At 33.6% G+C, this 22,764-nt stretch overlaps 1 protein-coding gene across 4 annotated transcripts in view; it reads right to left on the reverse strand.

Annotated features, from left to right (window-relative positions):
* Nucleotides 1-2,027: 2,027 nt before the first annotated feature.
* Nucleotides 2,028-22,764, reverse strand: part of LOC138696580 (uncharacterized protein ZK1073.1) — a 349,355-nt gene continuing 328,618 nt past the window's right edge. For all 4 annotated transcript variants that reach the window (XM_069821717.1, XM_069821719.1, XM_069821721.1 and 1 more), the window contains exons 6-9: nt 15,942-16,016; nt 7,623-7,738; nt 6,659-6,821; nt 2,028-4,599 (exon numbers count right to left, since the gene is read on the reverse strand). In XM_069821717.1, the coding sequence (XP_069677818.1) occupies nt 4,366-4,599; nt 6,659-6,821; nt 7,623-7,738; nt 15,942-16,016 (588 nt within the window). In that variant the 3' untranslated portion in view covers nt 2,028-4,365. The remainder of the gene's footprint in view (nt 4,600-6,658; nt 6,822-7,622; nt 7,739-15,941; nt 16,017-22,764) is intronic.

Below are 22,764 nucleotides of genomic sequence, written 5' to 3' on the forward strand. Positions count from 1 at the left end.
GACCGGGAATCGAGCCCGGGCCACCTGGTTTCGCGGCTAGACGCGCTAACCGTTACTCCACAGGTGTGGACTTTAACTTGTTGTGAAACATATTGAAAAGATGGTTTTGAGAGTACTGCAGTGCAGATGTTGTTAAATATTATGCATTGTCGATTTTAAACTCATTTTAAGAGCGAATTCCGATTAGAAAAAGCTATTTCTGTGAAAGAGCACGATATGACACTTTTTATATATATATATATATATATATATATTTCTTCATAGCAGACAAACTAGCGAAAATACAAGATTATCCCGAGATATAAAAGAATATTTAAGAGAACATATAAACTTTTGTTGACAGAGTCTTAGGTACTTAAGATCCCATAGCTACTGGTATGCCTATGTGTTCAATATAGGCTACACTATCTCTTCTGACTAGATGAAGTTCCCACACAATCAACGCTGCTCTGTGCCTCCCTGGTCTAGGTATTACTACCGAAAACGACAAGAAACAAACTACAAATCTTTCAGAGAAATATTTTATAAACAATTCAGGAAGTGGGTGGAGAACAGAATATCTCAACTTCATAATGACCAGAAAATTGATATTATCTTCACTGCTACACAAAACTTGTCCATTACACTTTACAACTCAGCTTTACAAAATTATAATCCATTTGGACTCTATGCCCTTACTGCTAAGATATAACTTTTTCTAATTTAAACTTGCATTAATGGAAAAATTTAATTATATTATTCGTCATGCCTAAATATAAGAAAACATCTATTAAGTTAATCACTAGTGGTGAAGACTGTAATACTTGAAGGAATTCTCAACCAAACTCTACATCATTTAAATGACATTTTGCATACACAAGAGCTAACATACAGCATGCCATCTATAAATGGCACAGGTGTCATTTAGGGGGAAACTGGGGGTATCTTCTCCTTCTCTGAGTTTAAGATTTAAAAAATAATAATTGAGTAGTACTACTAGAGAAAAAATGTGGGAATTTTACTCTCAATATTAAAATATTCCACTTTTATAAATGCTTAAGGAATAAAGAAACGAGTTAGTTAATTATTTTGCTTAAATGAAACCAAGACGTTATCCTTGCTACATTAATGGTGTTATCTATTGTAAATAAAAGTACAAATTTCTGTTAATTGAAATTAAAATTTCTTTATCAATAAAATTGTGTTAATTTCTTGCACCTATTTGTACGTCACATTAACAGCAAGTGTGTATAAGTTACGGTACATATCATATAAGTAGGATAAGATGTTAAAACTAGGCGTATGTGTGGGAAATGAAAATTTACTGTAAAGTAAGGTAAACGTGGCCATAAAAATTAAACCATATCAGTCCTATTTGTAACTTAATGTTATAAAAAGTACTTATGAAATGAAGAAAAATAATTAACTTTAAAAATATGTTCAGTGTATCTGATATCATGGTATATATCTTATTTTTTTGTTTTTATTTGTTTAATAGTCAAGTGTACTCCAGTGGTCAAGTTTACCCCAGCTTACGATATGGAAAATAGTTCATTTCAAAGGAAATAGGGAGGAAGTACGCCGCGCAATATACCCTATAAGATCTTCCCTAAAATAATCTTGGCCTCCACAAGCAAAAACTGAAATGACGCTCGTGACAAACAGTCACTGAACACCTAGCAGCGTCGTAATAGACAATATAAATTCAGGGCTCATTAGGACAGTTGAATCCGACATTAATAATTTAATTCCATTTTTAATTTCTCATTCTTTCTATATCCTAGAAGTGATATTAACCTGCATGATATAAGAACGAGGTGACTTGGGCGTGTCTACAGCACTTAGATCTACTAATGAGTCATGGAGTCTCAAAAGTTGGCTATGGAAAGAGGACCAAATTTTTACAGTATATATTATATACACTACATCGGAATACTCTTAAGCAATTACTACCTGGTTTATAATTTTGATCTGGATAGTGGGATTCTATGAAAGTAAATGAGTAGGATAGAGTAATAAGGTTGGAAGAACAATGAACTAGAACTATATTGGTAACCAAAAGCAACTGTATTCCTTAAACTTCATGATGTAGCAGTTCTGATATAGTTTCTAGACTATAGAACTTCAGTATTTTTATACAGTTCAATATTCTACAAAGGAAATCTATAAAGGACTACTAATTTAGCATATATTACAAACAAAATACTTGGTTGTTTACATGGCTATTTTCAATTTTAGACACATTCCATTGTGTAATATTTTTATTGAACAATTATAAAACATTCATTAACATCATCCCTACACATTCATATGAATGTATATTACTTCTTTTATCATTACAAATTTCTAACGTACTCATATTTGAAATACGTCTAAGGAGCAATATCTGAAAGCATATGATCCAACTGTTTGTATCACTTCATATTCTCATATCTATCCCAAAACACGATCTTTTTGCAGCGTATTTTATGTCATAAATCAATGTGCATCATTTACAGATTGCTGTATATATATTGCAAGCTGACATGTACTCTTATGATATTGTTGTACTGTATATTAATGTGGATACAAACCACTTTATGTACAAAAGTCTGTTTCACTTACATCTATTATAAAATATATATTATTATACTATTTATTTGGCAAACATTGACATTGTATAATGAGTACCTGTATCAAGGAGAACAGGTACAAAACTAAGGACTGTACTAACGATTTCTGCATTTTGCTGTAATAAGATTGCACTTCTTACTGACGTTGCTACATGTGCATATGCTTATACTGTACTGCAACTACAATGTATAATATATAAAATGTTTGCTTGCTGTAAATTTCTACTAATCATGTATAATATAAAAGAACTATATTTTATCAACAAGTTCCATTAGCTGGTGCAAATTACATTATTTTGTTTCTACACTATATTACACGTGAGCTGCTACTTCAATATTCAGATGAGTAATACTGACAAACTTTCCAACATGAACAATTCTGTCCTAGATAAGTTATTTTGCAAGAATCTGAATCTGAAATTAGCAAAAGCTTGAATCACAATGACACCAAAAGTTTTATTTTGGTCAACATTCCATGGATGCATTAATACTAGTCTTCAGTTTTTATCCTCTTTTGTTGTAAGAATCATTACACCCATTTTAATACATTATTTTAAAGATAAAGTTTTAAGGTTAAATTTTTTAGCTTTTTCACGTTCCAAATGACAAGCGTAGAAATACAAATTACGTACGAAATGTTTTCGGTTTTTCGTACATTTGATTCATAAAGTACTACAGGGATGTGAAAGTCTGTGAAATCCCAGTTTCAGTCTTATTTTAAACATAGATAAGAGTATAACCTGATTTAATAAGCACAAAAAAAATTTGTTAGAATTTAGTTGCTTGTCATTTCAACTCAACTTAAAATTGATATAATTAAAATTACAAATTTTCCACTGCATGAAATTGTGTTTGAAATCGTTTTTCTAAAATTCTGATACAAAATTTAAATGAAATATCTAATTTCTATTGTAGAATATGTGTATTCAGCATCCAAGTATTACTGTTTTGTTTACTATCTTCTGTCTCAATTTTAACTGTTCCTTTTCCTGCAGAAATACAACTGAGTACAAGATGTTCTTCACAGTTGACTCGGTAAGCAAATCCTCGTAGGTCTGTTAGTGTGGCAACATATGGTACGAAGCTGACTCTATCTAACGAGTCAGATGCACTAGGTAGGCCAAAGGTAATGTGTCAGATCTCAGAGGATGACGCAACTACGGCAGTCAAAATCAAAGAGGACCAAGGCCACAGAAGACAGTATGGTAGAAGGTTCGGTCATTTAAGTGAATAGAAAACTTATTGTTCCTTTTATGATTGTCAGTTAAATGTTGCGAATATGTCAATGTTCTATGAAGTGAACAAATTGTTTGTCTTTATATTTTTCTTGTTACTACAACAATGATATTAGCAAAGTCTGAGTACCGAAGGTTGTACATTTGGCCCAACTTCATCTGACCTGACCAAAATTCAGTATTTAATGCTACGATATACTGAACCAGTTAAAAAAATAATCATACTGTCCAGTTGTAATATCAAATTAACATGCCATAAAATAGCAATCTTCAAAAGTTGTTGAATCACAAATTTATAAAAATAGTTCTTAATTTTTCTTTTTATGGTGGTCAGCTGTTGGCCTGCAGTTGTGTTCGTGACAAATGCACGAGGAACAGTCAGTTCTATTTGCTACAGTATGATTACGGTGTGAATTAGGCCCCACAGACAAGAAGCCAAACACACTTAGGATAAAACCAGTTCACTGCTCAGTCAATGAGCATAGGGGGAGCTGCTCCCCCCGACCGTAGCGTGGGTGTACTTGGTCCGTGAGAGTGGCTTAGTTGTGCTTGTTTGGCAGGTGGTCGCTGTTGATAGTGATGGAGAGTCGTCGGATGTTAGGCTTGTCGTACTCCTCCATGCTCATCCCTCGGGACAGACGTCGTGGCCGACCTTCACCATCAGTGGAACCGCCTGAGAATGTCCTCTGCCTTTCCACTCCAGGCAATGTCAGAGATGTGAGCAGTCCTTGTCCTTTGCAGAACAGGAGGATGCTGTGTGCAACTTTCTCTGGCTGTAGGAAAAATAAGTAAATACAGACGTAACATTTCTTTCATCTCTTCTAATAATTGTTTAATTATCTGAAAAGAAATTACTTTTCTGTAAACACTGTATCTTTACTGACATTATTTAAGGAGTAGCACATTTCTAATTGCATAAGACGCCAGATTACGTAAATATGGCGCAGGATGTAGGATAAGATAATCCCTTATTTGACGACGTATTTTACTACACAGACTACAGAGAGTCAGTGAATTGATAATACGGCAATACGGGAAGGGGATGAGAATTATATGAGAAAAGAACTTAAAGAAAACCTTTTCCTAAATCACGCCATCCACCATAAATTTCACAGGATCTGAACCAACTGACTGATCTATGACTAGAACTGGTTATGTAGAAGTTCTTAGAATGTAAGCCACGTTGTGGAGAGAAGTCTTCAGTAAGTCCCAGAGAAAGTTCCCAGTGTTTCTGTCGGTCAACGAGCAGCAAGTTCCCTGCATCCACAAATTCACGGTGCTTCACTAGATTAAAACCTATGCACTTCGTTATATTAATAAATTTAACATATTTTCAAAATGGGACATCCCTGTTTTATGATTAACCAGTAAAGATGCCGATTCAACTATTCTTATGAGTTCTTGTCTCTTCTTATCTGCATAGGTGATGAATCTTCTAATGCTTAGTTTATTTTATCGCTCCTGACTAATGTTTATGTTATCCTTCACACATCAGCTGTTACTGTGTATGTGCCAAGAGAGAAAGAATGAGGGAAAGAGAGATAGAGATCACCACGTGAAAAGTGCATGGTTGGCAAAACCCTGTCTCCCGAAATTAGCTATGTCTGTCTTCGGCAGCCTGCAGGAAAGGCATGCAGTGAGTCAGCTAAAAATAAATGCAGTTTATTACGTTGTGTTGTGTTTTACAATGGTTACATGTTCAATGTAACCATTTTGAAATGTACAAACGGAAAAACATTGTGTGACAAAACAAGGCAAAAGTTAGACGTAAATTTTCTGGTCACCCAATTCCCTGTAGAAAAACGATAGATACTAAGTTTGATGAATAGGTTTAATGAAACAGGTTCTGTGAATGATATGATGTAAATTAAGTACCGGTATCAATCAAGATCTCAAGATGGGCAATACTTCCAGCAGCTAATGTATGGAGGGTGAGTACCAAATGTATATGTAAGCAATTGAACATTTTTTACAGATGTTATAAAGTATGGATACTAAAACGAATTAATTTGTCTGTTAACCATCTACCATTTGCTTTTTTAGAACAGTTCTATCAATTGAAAGATCTTTCTTCCTATTTGTATTACACAGAATAGCTGGATGTTATGTTAGCCAAATGACAATTTTCTAGGACAAAGACCTGTTTTCAAATCTAAAGAGTTAGAGCAGAAAGTTTTGGTGGACAAATATACCGATAATGTTGAGACAAATTTTCTCGAGATACTCTTGTTTTCTCTGCCATTGAATAATTTATTTCCTATTACCCATAAATATTCCTAATCAATATGTCATTGTGGTGCACTGCCAATGTGTTGTACTCACCGATAACAGCATACACACATAGATTTGACAAATCACACACAAGAGTTTAATTATGCATGCTCTGTTAAATAATTTAACAATACTTTATCAACTACCTAAATATTCAAATACTCCGAGACATCGAATAATCCAAGCACCCTAATTTTAGAAGAGAAAAAAATTGCTGTAATTTGTGTTCTATTTACAAGAAATTAGTCCTACATAATGATGTACTAAAAATTAAATTAAATTAAATATCAATTTGTTTTAAGAAACGCGTCATAATCTTCACATGCTGTTGAAAAGAGTCCGGGACTCTACCTACAATAGCAAATCAGGAAACACTATCTTGAATAATTTTGTAGACTAATGCAGGACATTCTTTCCGGACACAGATTTAACTTGGGCGTGTAGTAATTCTCAACAAGAATCCTTTCTGAAAAACCAGCATCAATCCAGATCATGCATATACACCTTTGTCACGGAAGTTTTCGCTGCTTCTCTTATCATAATGCATTTATAGTTACTCACTGCTTGCAAGAGAACATCTCCAGCTCGTTCAATCTTGAGTAAAGTGGCCTTTGTCTTATCCAAGTCGCGATGCAGTTTTTCCACCACGTTGGCATACGAACTCAGCACTCCTGTTATCAGCAGTATGTCTGTCTTGCACTGCTTCAGGGGGAGATCCTTACGGCTGAAAATTTTCAAAATATACCATAGTGCCTTTCTCTTAAAACAAACATAAAATAAACCAGGGAAGTGAATTATATAGATAACCCCTATAGATTCTTCTTTCTTCAAGGGCAGTGAAGGTTAAAAGACACAAAAATGTATCAGTGTTAGTAAGAAAATAATAAAGTTTATTTCACTGTTGAATAATAATTCATTTTGGTAGAAAACCTACAAATGTTGTGCTGTATGATTATGAAATTTGATTCCACATGTATAGTATCAAGAAAAGGATGAATGTATAAAGCTCTGGAGTCCAATTACATATTATATAATGTGAGGACCATAAATGTATTTGCCAATCAAATGGTGAGGTGCACCCATAAAGTGAACTGAACAGTATTTTTTCTAGTGAAGTTGTAGTGAACAATTGTTTTATTATGTACGAGAAAAATTGTTTTAAAAATAATTATGTGCCTATAGGAGTAGTTAATCAGTGTAATATTCTATTTTTAATTGGTTATTTAACGACGCTGTATAAACTACGAGAATAAAAAAGCACTAGGACGGGTACAACGGAAATGTAGAAATACCGTATGCTATAAATTATAAGTGAACAGTGGACTGTGAGAAAAATAATTGGATCAACCTTGCTTAGGACAGGACAAAGATTAGGAACAAGCTTATTTGAGGATGACTATGTATGAATCTGTGACTTAAGTAAAAAACAAAGTAATTTCTTCACTGAATAAAAACTGTAGGATTAATTTGTTTGTAATGAAAGGATTTGATGTTAGCTGATTCAGATGGGCATAATTATACTTACTTCAGGAAGGCATTCACGTACTGCTTGAGGTTCTTGTTATTTATGGTGCTTCTCAGTCGCTCTTGGAATTCCTGCATCACTTTCTCTTTGTCTGAATTTGTATCGTTCACAATTTGCTATAAAAATGAAACAATGCACAAAATATAAATATTTGTGAACTGCGTATGTAACAAAATCATCGATAGTGCTACTCATAAAATAAATTACTGCTTTTTAATGTCTTCATTTTGTGACAAACTTCAATTGGGACTAGCGAGATACATTTTACTGGTATGTCTTAATGTTTCTAATTTACTTTAGAATATGATCTATCATAGTAATAAGCATTAATAAAACTTATCATGGCTTCATGACATCACATAACGTCCAATTCAAATTATTATTTTTTTGTTCTTTATTTTTACCATACGTTATCAATTCTCAGTTATCTTTAAGTTTTATCTTTCCTTTTTAATTTTATTATCCCCCTTGATTGAGCACTATTCATGTTTATCTCAGTGCTTTGACATGTACATGCGTTCTTCTCCAACCCTACAAGTGAAACGATACTGCATAACCCTCCTCCCATTATTTTCCTTATCATCTGTGCTTTCATTTCATCTTACACAATACCTACCTCTCCATATCTTACATTGTCATTTCCTTTTCTCTCAACATTCACCCTTACCCTTGCCTTTTCAAATACTGTCAACCCTCTATCTCTCCAATATCTCCTCCCACTTCACACTGAATTCACTTCTCCCCTCAACTCTTTTTTATACAACTTGTCGCCCTTCTATTTAATAATTCCCTTTTCTTTATTCTTACCCATTAACAGACTAACATTTATTAAAAGATAATAAGCAAACGCTAATGAACAAAGATTCCATTTTAACGATTTTATACTAACATAGTAACGTTCGTAATTTTAAGTGAATGTACACTATTACCAGTATGGTACCGCAATATAAAAAAAACTATGAACTTGACTGTATAGTAAGTCACAATAATCTAGTCAAAGTGACTGAGTGAATACATTCCAATGCTTTTATAGAATTCTTATAATTTGGTAGGTTGTCTGGCAAAGTTCTACATATGAAAATAGGTACTGTTGGTAGACGATACAATGTCCATTGAGAATTTTATTTGCGATATTGCTTATCCATCCTGAAATTGTCTAATCTGCTAACATATAATTCTTTCAGATTTTCTTTTCTCCACAACCTTTGTTTCTCCTTTTAAATATAATAGTAGTAACTTTAGATGGAAAACATAAATCGTCCTACATACACTTTTCAATTTTCCTCATAAGTGAAACAGATAACTATTTATATTTTTTTAAAGATAATCTGCCTGGTCGTACTCCATTTCTTTCCGAAAATCCTGAGAGGATATGCACTTCAATATAGACCTAAGCTATGACTACTTTTTTCCAAATCTCGTAGCCAAACGACCTTCAGTCTAATGCATTACAGGTACCGTATTAAATAAGATTTTCAAATATAAGAATATGAAATTAAAAACTCTTATGACAGAGCAAATATATTATTTTTATATTAAAACATTTCCAATTAAGATATTACAAACGACGTCATAAAATACTTGCATTAATCTACCAATTGATTTTGTACATCCCTTAAATGGGCTATGATGTGATATTTATCATACGACAGTTTTCATCCATTTAATATTAAAGCATATTATACTAAAAGATGAGGATATGTCACAATCAAAGCCCTGCGACACATCCCTGGATCTTGCCTGTCACTCCACAGAAGTAGCATTTCCTTTGTCTGCCGTTTCACTCAGCTGTGGAGTCACGGACTGTTGAACACCTTGTCTCCTGAACCTCATAAACTCTGATATCGTACTCCTTTCAAAAATGTATATCACTTCTATGGGGGTCATTATATCACAAGCATTTCGCTAAAGGCTTAGTGCTGTGCGTGTACAATGTAAAAAGGAATGCAGTCTGAACACACAACTTGTATTATAAAATATGTAATTCTATCAGTGGCGGCTTCAGCATATTTCTTAAGAGGAGGAAAGAAGTTAACTGCACAAAATGATACCTTCTTGAATGAAACATGCTACAAATTAGCCTACATGCCTACAAGTAAGACTAGATAGTGTTCGGGTTGGCTGTCCTTTTGTATAGAAATAATCTGTTCTTGTAAACTGAGTTTCCTAAATAATTGTCCAAAATATAATATGTTTTCACTTCCTTTCATTGTTGAATAATTGCACAAATTAACAATTACAAGGAAGTTCACAACCTCGCAGCATTTTCGCGTACACTACAGACATCACACGTGTTGGAAGAGACCAGCTACTAACACGTAACCTGAACTGTTTTACGGAAGTGGGAATAGAAAATAATGTTACGAAATCGAGAACACTGCACCCACCCACGTGGTCTGTGTTGCCACACGTACATCTTACATGTTCAGTATCACATGCTTTTGAAGAATGTCAGTTCTTGTAAAGTCATACTAACATTATTTTTCAAAGCTGCCATTGGCCGATTAATTTTTTTATGTTAAAAAGAATGTAGTTTGGAGTACTTTCAATTTCAAATATACAGTATTTGTACAAAGCTGACAACTTGGATGTTGTCCTGTCTAGTAGGCAATGAATGGAAGTGAATTTCTGTGGCCAAAATGACCTACAATACTAATGTAGAACTACTTCCTCTTTGTTTTATACAAACCCGACTTTAACTTTCAAATATCCTCGAAAGTTTCAAATCATGAATAGTACCCTATACATATAAAGTGCAATGAATAATATATTTTCATTTATAATTTTAAAAAGGTTTATATGGTGTCTTATAGCTTTGCGTTAAAACTGTTTTTATTGTGCCTCCTCTAAGAGGTGTTAGCCTGGTTGAATGCAACATCGTTAGATGGCATTGGTAGCAAGCTTGCTGCACGACCAGTCGGTTTCTATTTCCCGCCCATGCACTGATTCAGAGGAGGATCTCCTCCCTCTCCGTTCATTTACTTGCTTTAAAACTCTGCTTCTTTCTCTGGCCACTAGTGCGCTGTTGTCTATGTGCGTTATCTGCAGTAAAGGAGGAAAAGATTGGTTTTCCTCCACACAAACAATCTCGCATCCTTCTCACAGTTTTCTATAGCACATGAGCGCGCGTCGTTTAAAACTCGATCAACCAAGGTTTACTTATAGCTGTGAACTTAAAAATTATCGAATCTTCCTCGAATTTCAAGGCACATATTTTATTTGGTATTTACTTTCAGAACAAGAAAAATGTGAGGAGAACGTTTCTCCCTTCCCTCCCCTGAGGAACCGCCAGTGAATTCTATTGTCTTTTATAGTAAAGATGTTAACATAACTATTAAAAGACGTCATATGGGATAATATAGAATGGAAATAGTTACAATGTACTGTCAATAAAGACAGTTTTCTTAAAAATCTTTAAAACATTCCATACCAGTACCTGTTAAAATCTTATTGTCTTCTTCGAAACATATTTAAAGAAACACATAATTTTACTTTCTTGTTACCAGTGCAACTAACATAAAGGAAAAGTACTGGTAAGAACGCTTAAAAATCGAGTTCAAGATTTTCACGGCAATATAAAATTTTGGTACAACTTAGATCTATAAACATCTAAAAAATAATTTCTAACATTTATGCTTTCTATTTATCTGTACAAGGTATGTAAAACCTTTCTGAACCTATTTGACTGAATTTGCCTGTATTATATATCCACGAGTAAGTTTATTCAGGAGAGTATGTTTAAATGAAATTACTGGTTACAATATTTACTAAAATACCATACTAGTAGCGTTTTTATAATAAAAACACATTAAACGGAGATTTGTTTGCAATCACTTCAATATTAATTTTCTTCTTATTTAAATATACAAAAGCATTTTAATTGTAGGTTAAATTATTTCATCTTTTACATTGGCACATACATTGATTTCAACACACAATGCACTTTCTGATCTCTAAACACACATAAAAGACTTTTTCTAATTTTAAGGAGAAGATTTAACTGTACTAATTGGCTGTCATTTGTCAAGAAAAGCAGAATAAATGAAACAAAAGACAAAATTCTGTGCAAAGTGTTAATAGATATAATGGTACAGCTCTAAAAGTGTGCAAAATATCTTTCTTACCGGTATACAGGTTTACTTTGATAGAAACAGTGTGTTGAAGAATTCCATTGCACGAAGAAAATTAAAAGAAAGCTGTCTTCAGTAAAACAAAAATAGAGAAATCTAGAATAAAAGCCAACTAACATAATTCATTCATTGCATATACACTGATTTTACTATCCCCAGAGTGGATCAGAGAATATTTATAAAATGAATTTGTTACGAGATGTAACATGTTTATAGGCCTAAACCTTCACCTAAGTTAAAATTAAATAATACAAAATTATTATTCTGTTTTGATTTTGCTTCCTTAGCAAATGGGAAGACTTCCATACATACAGTACCGAACATTTTAAGTTTTAATACCTGGTTTCAAGTCACTGTTAATTACTGGGAAATAAATTCTACTGTATAAGAAGTGGCAATCAAAGTGAGAAATTAATATTTTATGCAACTTTATTTTACCAAATATATTTATAACTGCATTAAGACTTAATGACAAAACAAATTTCATACCGGTATCATATTCACCATAACTTTAGAAAATATTAATATAGAGTACCTATAACTTATTAACTTCTTTTATCTCCGAATATTTTACTGCTATAATTTTCATGTTACAGAAAGCAAACGATAAGGTTATGAAACAAACTTCTGGAGAATTTTGGCAAAATCATAAATATGTAGGCTACATTGTTCTTATATTTAATTAGCTTTGCTGCATTTATTATTTACATTATTTTCAATGAAACATAAAGTAGGCTATACCAATATGGGTAATGTACCGTATTCACTTTTTATTTTGCCTGTTCATAAGACAAGAAGTTTGAAGGTTATTTATCTTACATTCATTTTTTTATCATATATTTAAGTACAGACAAGACAAGTGCATCTTCACATTTACAATTCATTTTTAAGATATATTTTTATGTCTGTTGTTTCCTCACACAGGAACAAGTAAATTGTTGCATTCTATACCTAATGGATTATAATTCTACTGTAGAACTTTTCAAGTTTCAAAGATAAACCAAATAGCATGCATTTATGTTAAACACGATCTACATACATGCACGTGCACTTTGAAAGGTATCGTGTAAGTTCTGTCTCACAAAACAAGCCATCTGTTTGCATTTCAATTATTGGGTTCTTAGAGCTTCTTACAGACTTCTGGAGTAACGTAGCTTTATCAATTGGATAATTTTCGAACAATGAAATAAATTTTGAAATATAATCTAGGATATACTGGTAAGACTAGTGATAGCAACATTTTTATTAGACATTAAATGTGTCAAGTGAATATCGAAAGAATGTGCTTTGAAAAGTTATCGACAAACATCTAAAATGGTCTCAAATCTTTGTGAAACAGAGTTTCAGTTTGCCTTGTTCTTATGATTAACTACATTCTACATACTATTTAGTACCACTAGAATAAGCTATTTGTGTGTGTGTGAAACTGATGACTATGTTTGCAAATAATGTTTTAAATATTACCTCTGCAATTATCTGAAGCATTATTGAGGGGAGAGAAAGAGAGAGATTCCATGAAAGAAAACATTACAACATTAATCACAAATTTTGAGATCAGGAATACAATGGTGAACACCAATAAGTACACAAAAGTGAATAATTCACATTTACAATTGAATAATACCATACACACATGTTAATATTAGTTGACATGCTACAGACATACTCACTTTGTTCAGAATAGTGCACTTGGTAATAAATATTACCCACAACATCAAACACAAATCCTTCTAGATTCTTTAATATAGAATGATTCAGGTTCAGAAGTCGTTGGAAGCAATAACTGTACCGGTACCGTACTTAATTTCTGTAGACGCAATATTACTCAATAACTGACAAGTTGCAAGGAACAAATTTGTTTCTTGCAACTTGTCAGTTATTGAGTGAATACAGAGGCTACAAATATTTACATTATTTAACTGTGATTTCTTAAGAAGTCAAAAGTGTATTCAAAATGTAGGCACAGAAAAATTGGTTTTTAAAATTAAATGTCGGAAAAAGAAATCGCTGGAATGAAGTGGTCACCTCATCACTTTCTTCTAGTGCTGACAGTAAGAAAACATGAGAGCTCTACAACCCCGCCTACCATTATTACCTGTATGTGGATAGCATTACCTTTATAAAAGCAGACATTGTATCTGGATTAGAGTATTAGTTCTTTTCTAGATACAAATCCTTTGCAATTATAAATTAGTTATTAAAATATACAAGAAATATCGATACAAATAACTTTTCATATTTACGTAAAATTACATCAGTGTTTTCCTTGAGTAAACTGATTCGTCCTATATGTCATCATTTATAGACAACAGCACTGGCAATATTATTCTACGAGATCTGTAGTCATAAAATAATATCTGTCAAACTCAAAGTTCAATGTATCATTTTAAATTTAGAATGCATCTGTCTTCATAATTAAAAGTTATATTATTCGGCATTTGTGAAGTGACAGAGTATAGACTGGAAGAACCTGTATTCAAAACTAAGTCATCCAGGATTTTTCATCTTGAAGTAACTTCCAGAATGACTCCAGAATCAACTCAGCCTTTCACGAAATTGAGTACCGGTAATGGATCTTTCACGGAGGTAAAAGACAGAGTTAGATGGTCACCTCATCTCTAAAAGAGAATGGGAGATCTATTGGCCTGCTTTCCGAGTGCCTCAATGGCGTGTAGGTGGATACCTTTACTTTTATGAGGGAACATAGAGATTATAAAACCAATTACATAATTATGTAAACATATATATTAAATATATACATATTTATCGAAAAATATTCATGGGTTCTGAAAAAAGTTATGGTACATTCTTCATATATTTAGACTGAGATAGACTAAGGTAGGTTAAACAATTTACCTATGTATTAATTCATTTAATGCTTGATACTGTAAGAAAAGACTGCCTTTTTATAAATTTGTATCCTTAATACAGACAATGTAGGTCTACAGGGAAGATAGAGGTTAAAGCTTCCATCTTTACAGACCATCGGTGTTAGCAGAGTGGCCTTACCCCCAAGGAAATACCTCCTTGTACTTATTTCTGTTAGAGACTGAGTGATGATTCTATCAGGAATAGAACCCGCGACCTTTCGACTTGCAGTGCAGCACTTTAACCACGATGCTACAGTGGGCCCCTCAGCTTACAAGTGATTTAAGTAAATACAATTAAACATCTACATATTTGGCATGAAAATATCTAAAAGACATACATTTATGACCATTTAGCGGAGTGTTTCTACACAGCATATTTTCAGTAATTTATCTACAATAAATATAATACAGATCAAATTTCTGCTTTGTGATAACTCTTACTATTATATAATTATGTATAATTTTTCTCAACTGTTTTACATATGTTTTAACGTGAAACTAAATAGTACCGGTACCGGTATTGAATATAACTCACCTCAAACCATTTTTTAATATGTTCAGGAATGTGCGGATATAGGTAGGTATTTCAAAAATATACTTTAAAAAAATTAAGAATTCCTTTTAATAAAACAGGATTCTAGGACTCCGAATAATAAAGCTTTGATTATATTTTAAAGGTTCGATTTCTACATAAGTGTAGTAGGACCTACAGGATTTAAATAATTCTTTGTACACATAATGAGGAAAGAATATATCGATATTAACTTATTTTGTCTGCTGTTATAATGGCTTGAATATGTTTTCCACAAATTCAGAAATAATTAAACATTCGTGAATCAAGCACATTGAAATTTCCATCAAACTTAATGATAGGATTTATTTTCTACATATTACCAAAATAAAATACTGTTCTCGAATGTAGGCCTACTCCACAATATTACTCTCAACATTTTTTAACTACTTCATGCATATTAATTGCAATATTAATTCTCCTAAGAGAATGACTACAGTCTTTCATCGTAGCCTGCCTACGTTTTGGATCAAATGTGTTTATGTCCGGAAAATACGAATTACACTCTTCAATTAGTAACTACTCAAATATTCTGTTCTTTACAGGATGTAAGATGCAAAATATGAAACATTACTTAGTAAGGTTATGTTAATTTAAGGCACTGGTACTATATTCAAAGGATATAATATAGTACTGTAATCTTAATACAAGCATTAAAATTACTTCTGGATATAAGAACAGGAACATGACTTAGTACATCAACATTCACTACTGGGAACAAAAATAAAGAAAACAAGATGTTACTTACATGTCCAAATTTGTGGAATATTAAATAATCTTCAGCTGACTGGCTTACTGATCCACTTCCCTTCCAGTTCACGAACTGAAAATGTAGAAATTACAGATTACTTTCCTTCTGTTACTAAAATTTGATCATTTCATTTGTTGTATTCCATAAATCTTACACCAGCAATGTAGCTTTGATATGAAGAACAATTAAACATTATACATAAAATATATAGTACATAGTAAGCAGATTAATTCAATTTACAAGCATAAACAATCCATTAGTGTCCACCGCTTTCGAGTAGTGGTCAGTGTATCTGACTGCGAAACTAGAAGGCCTGGGATAGAATCTGGTTAGGACAAGTTGACTGGTTGAGATTTTTGCAGGGTTTTCCCTCAATCTATTAAGAGCATCCTGCCTACTTCCATATTCATATGTTCTCCAATTATATGGACCCCAATCTCATAACAGATACATCACAATCACCAGAAAGTAGATAGAGGCACAAATGGCTACACGCCAATAAGCACAGTGTTAGAAAAAAAGTCCACTAATGGAGTAGAAGATATGAATATGGAGAAATTTTGTTAATTCTGTTGTGTTGGCCTTATCTTCGGATAATTAGGCAATGCATTGAAGATCGTAAGAGATTAATAATGAATTTCTTTTTTCACAACAGCTGAAACTGACAAGGGTATAATAAGGAAAATTATATTACAATTTCAGTCAACAACTTACCAGATTGGTACAAAAACAAGTTTTGTTACAATAATCACATTATAATTCTTGGTTGTATCCACGAATATTTTCGATTTTCAAAGAAATCATCACCAAGTGGAAAAATATTAGTTTTTTTTTTAACAATTTATTGATCGATCAGCGCATTTAGCGCTATACAGATCATTTCTAAAAAATATAAATACAATATATGACACTGAATTGAGGGCAGCCTAGATTGGGCTCCTCAATGAACAAAACTAATTGTTAATAAATAATTATTTACATAGGTTGGTGTGATGATAAATTTTGATTATAATATGAGGTCCATTGGAAGTCAGCTCTTGATTCTGGTGGGAAATGTGGACTTCCTTCCGAGAGAGTAATGGATGGCGCCTGGAACATTTTCTAGGTTGTTATAGAACTTCTTAGTTTGTGATTGAATAAACTGTTTGATTGTGTCAATACCAGTTTCTCTGTGTAGTTGGCTGTTACGGACAAACCAAGGAGAATTGAGTGAAATTCGTAGGACTTTATTTTGAAATGACTGGATGTGTTTAATTTCACTTATTGCAGCTTCTCCCCAGACAGGACAGGCATAAAGCAGTAGAGGTCGTAATAGAGATGTGTAAAGTAGCATGCAATTTTGTAGCTTTAGGGATGATTTCTTGTTGAGGAGCGGATATAATTTAGCGAGTCTTGAGTAGGCCAATTTAAGTTTGTTGTTGATGTGATGTTTCCATGATAGACGGCGATCTAAGTGCACTCCAAGATATTTTACAGCTTCATCCTTTGGTTTCCACGGTATCACGTTGGTTGAAAGATTTATGCATGGAGGATTAGCAGGACGACACAAAGTAAATATCATTGCTTCGCATTTATTGTAAGTTCAGTGCGATGCGCCAATTTTCAATCCAAGGGCATATGATGTTTAAGGCTTCCTGAAGGTGATTTGAGGCTATGTTAATGTTGCGATGGGTTGCATAAATAACTGTATCGTCTTCATACATAGCAATTTGTGCAGTTGGTGTTGCAGGAATGTCCGAAGTATATACATTGAATAATATCGGATCTAAGATAGAGCCTTGTGGAACCCCAGCACTAATGGGTCTAACAGAGGGAACATATTCGTGGATACAACCAAGAATTATAATGTGATTATTGTAACAAAACTTGTTCTTGTACCAATCTGTTAAGTTGTTGACTGAAATTGTAATATAATTTTCCTTATTATATATTATTCAACTTATCTGAACTTTAATCTCAACATGACTTTTAAATTTATCTGACAAGGGTAGATGGAGAGCTGATTTGTGTCTTGTAATGATGAATGTTCTGATTAGTGTAAAAAATATCTTGAATTTTAACATAGAACATCATCAGGAAAAGAATGATGGAACGCAATCTGTATGTTCTCCACATGTTTATATCAACATTATGAACAGCACGTTCTTCTGATTTGACACTCTAGATTTCCACACTACGAACTTTATAAAGATCAGGGCGTAAATAACAAAATTCTTTAATACTGAATAACTGAAACATCGAAGTTACGACTAACAAGCAAACATTCTGATGGAGGCAGATAAAAAAGTTATTTTTTTTTCTTTCATCACGTTAATAATATCAAAAGAAGTGCTTATACAAATTTTGGTCACTCGATCGCAATTACGAGGGCCGTAAAAAAATAAGTTCGCCAGGGGCCATTAACAGAAAGAAAACACGATTTCATTAGACAAATTTATTGGAACAGACACAGCAATTGTTGAGCTATTTTTTCAACATATTTCTCACCGGAATTGAGACGTTTGTCATATCATGGGATTGACAGAGAGGTGCAGATGGCTGACATGCTGGTTCCGATCCCAGACGACAGACTTCTACGAGACAAGGATACAAAAATTGATCCCATGCCATGGTGTGACAAATATCTCAAATCTAGTGGGGGATATGTTGACAAATAGTGCAACAATTGCTTTATCTGTTTCAATAAATCTTTCCATGCAATTGTACTTTTTCTTCTGTAAACGGTCCCAGGGAAAATCACTTTCTGGATGGCCTCGTAATTGTGGTCGAGTGGCCAAAATTTGTATAATTTGTATAATTTTGACATTATTAACAAGGTGGAAGAAAAAAATTTAACTTTTTTATCTACCCCCATCAGGATGTTTGCTTGTCAGTTGTGGCTATTACAGCAACATGTTGCAGGATGTTTTCAGAACAACTGTAGAATGATAAGAACAGTGCTTCTAAATGTAAGATGGTCAAGATGAAATATACCAGTATTGAAAAATTGCTCGAAAAACATGACAAACAATATACTTGTATACAGAAAAAACTAACTCACTTTTATTCTTCCATCAAAATGGCTTGAGACTCTTGGACCACTCTGTGTAATATTGCTTCATCACATAGCCTTGACATTATTATCTTCCATCATTCATTTTATAATTTGATTCCAAAATTCCTTGGCCTAAATGTTGACTGAACACAACTTGTCCTAACAACTTCAGGTCAAATGCGTAACCACGTGCGTCCATACTGTTCATCGAATGTGTTTATGATGACAGCTTTGCCTTGGCTACAGTGTTAACAAACCTCTCACTCAGTTTTATTGATCATTTCTTCTTCCTAATTTATTGCCATTGCCAACTACTGCTAACACTTGCAATTTGTAAGACATTAGAGAAATCTTACTGCCATATTCATCCTCCACCTTTTCTCTCTCTCTCCTCATCTTACAGAGAGAGATTATTATTTCCGAATTGTCTTGAAATTCATTTGTTCATTTTTGCCTTATATTATAATACGGAAAGTGTTATCATCTGTAATAAAAGCACATTGTGTAATGCAAGTTATTTTCTGGATGAAATATCTTTGTCCAGTAAACAATTACTTTAAAATTGAATTAGACTTTTAAATGATTTGTTATTACAGGATGAAATATTATGCGATTATAAACTTTGCTAATAATACGTACAATAGAAAATAAAGCCTTTCTAAAGAACTGCTTTTAGAACATGAATAATACAATTAATATTGTTGGTGTAAAAAGAGAGAGCTAAACTCATCCAACCAGAAAGTTGATAAATTGCACAATGTTATCAATGGTCACAATTCCCTCTTTTCATTAGTATGAATTTTTAACGACATGACACAACATAACAAAAGTCTGTGCTATCATAATTTTTAATTCAACTTATCTATATTATATGCAACCAAACTAGGGCAGATGAAGATGTGAAGTACTAGAGCAGCTATTATAAGCTTTTATTCGTGAAGATAATTTTTAAAACAAAAATTGCAATGGAAACAATACTAGTTGTGACTTTCTAAAAGTCCAACTTCGAATTCCATCCTGTGTAGTTGATGTTTTTCGTTATCAGTGAGTGTACTAGGTTGTTTTAGGTGGAGATCTTCTGTGTCATTTTCTTCTTGTTACGTTAAGTACAAAAAGAAAGTATATATTAACGATGCAAAAATTTAATTTTGAGATTTCCACAGCACAGGTAATGCATGTTTCAAGCATAAAACTTCTTTCTTTCAAGTTACTAGAAGGATGCTATTTTTTAATCCATGTTGAATCTTTCGTAAACTACTTTTAACACTTGAATATAAGTAATTGATTAAACGGCGACCTTACTCGTGTTAATTATGTAAGCATGTGCGGGTTACAGCTGTTTCGGTGCTACTTGACACCATCCTCAGAGCCTTGTGTCTCGGCATCATCTCAACTTCGCTGCCTGTTGTGTGGGTGCGTTCGTGTGATGAAGAGTTGTGTCAAATAGTATGTGTGTTCTGAAATTGATCTGTGTGTTGAGTATTTGATTGGGGTGTGTTTTAGTGTGTCTGTATATTTCAGAACACACACACTATTTCTCACAACTCTTCATCAAACGAACGCACCCACACAACAGGCAGCGAAGTTGAGATGACGCCGAGACACAGAAGGCTCTGAGGATGGTATCAAGTAGCACCGAAACAGCCGCACATGCTTACATAATTAACACGAGTAAGATCGCCATTTAATCAGCTATTTTTTATTCAAATGTACGACAATTTTTTCTGCGAAGAATGTACACGCGATAATATTTTAACTATGAAAATGGCGTATGCTTATATAAAAATGGCGAATTACTCGAAACTGACTCAGACTAAGTTTTTTTTTTTTTTTTTAAATTGTTGAAGATCTAGAATGAAATAATATGAAATTATATATAGCTACATTTAATACCGGTATTTGTCAATACAGACATTATTAATCGAGTGACTACTATTCTATTTCAAGTAGATAGGATGTTTGCGATAAAAATGCGTAACATGACTTGCTTTCAAAGGAAAGTGAGTGTGAAGATTCTATGTCATTGGTTTAAAGCACGTAATTAACACTGCCTTTGAATAAGTAAGCTACAAACAAATTTCACTAACCATTCACTAGTCCCCATCCACACTCATCATTCTATCATCAGGGATAATGTATTCCATTTTTCTGATGCTCTCATCTGAGAAACAGACTTCGATACTACCATACTAGCGGTCTTGGAAAGTCAAAGTGACCATGAAGACCTATAGAGGAGCCAACTAATAAATCAAGCACATTCATCAATAAAATTTTCATGAAAGTGGCGTATTATCGACAAAATAGAAAAGACATCTATTATCATGATTCATGCCATCCAAAGTATGTGGTTGCATCACTAGAAGCTAGTGTGACATAGTATGGTTATCGCACAACAATCAATAGTAATAATAATAATTCTAGGTAATTAGTCTGTTATACAAGTTTTTATTTTTCCACCACCTGTCTTTATATTCTGCCAACAATTAGCAGGAGAAAAGAAATATGGAAGATATTTTTATCTCGGAAGCTGTTCCACAGCGAATTATCAAGTTTCTAAACGTGGAAGGAATGGTTGGTGCTGAAATTACTGACTCAGAAGAATGCATCTTCCCTCCAGTGTTTGCAAATTGCATACATGCGGAAAGGGAAAACATTTTTTTAAATTTTATTTTAGTAGATTATTTTACGATGCTTTATCAACATCATAGGTTATTTAGCGTCTGAATGAGATGAAGGTGATAATACCAGTGAAATGAGTCCGGGGTCCAGCACCGAAAGTTATCCAGCATTTGCTCATATTGGGTTGAGGGAAAACCCCGGAAAAAACCTCAACCAGGTAGCTTGCCCCGACTGGGAATCGAACCCGGGCCACCTGGTTTCGCGGTCAGACGCGCTAACCGTTACTCCACAGGTGTGGACAAAGGGAAAAAGTGTTCAAGTTGTGTGCCAAAGTTTACTAGGAGGTATCCGAGTTACATGTCATCTTATTCACAAATATAAACAGGATTAAACAGGGCAAAATTTGTAACATTTCCCTTCCCATTTTTCACGCATGAATTATTACAGCGATTCCACTGGGAGGTACTGGACCTTTCTCCCTACAGCCCCGACCAGGAACTCAGTGATTTCCATCTCTTTGGACCACTGAAGAAGCACCTGGGTGGTAAGCAATTCAACACCAATACGGTCATCAGCGAGCCATCATACGTGGTTTCAGGGATTTGACGCAGATTTCTTCTATCTGGCATAGATGCCTTGGTCTACCGTTGGAACAAGTGTTTGGGCAAGCATGGTGACTATGTTGAAAAGTAATGCGTCCCAGTGCCCTATTACTGAGTGTCAATATATTTGCCTGTGAAATAAAGTTTGTCCATGTAAGCTCTTGTTACCTTACTTTCTGAAGCACAGTCGCACATTGTTTCACTCACATTTTCCCGTTGCAAAACTCAAGACATCACTGGAAGCGACGTAGTTGTAATGCTTATGAACCAAGAGTATGTGGTTGATAGCCTGTTTCAACTCATATCCTAAAAGACGTCCAAAGGTACGCCAGCATTTAATTCAAGTGTGAGTTCAAAAATTCCCGCATGCAATTCAATGTTTACTTTTTCGACCTATACTGAATCCACATGTAAATCGGGAGCGCCCTTTCCTTTACATCAAATAAGGACATCCGTTCTGGGATCCGTGGTGAAACAAAAGTGGCAGAATTTCAAATGCTTACTATAACAACACCATGAGCCACAGCTGAATGTTAATGTTATTAATAGTTAGGCCATGAACCAA

The sequence above is a fragment of the Periplaneta americana genome, chromosome 3 (assembly GCF_040183065.1).
Source record: "Periplaneta americana isolate PAMFEO1 chromosome 3, P.americana_PAMFEO1_priV1, whole genome shotgun sequence".
Classification (NCBI taxonomy): Eukaryota; Metazoa; Arthropoda; class Insecta; order Blattodea; family Blattidae; genus Periplaneta; species Periplaneta americana.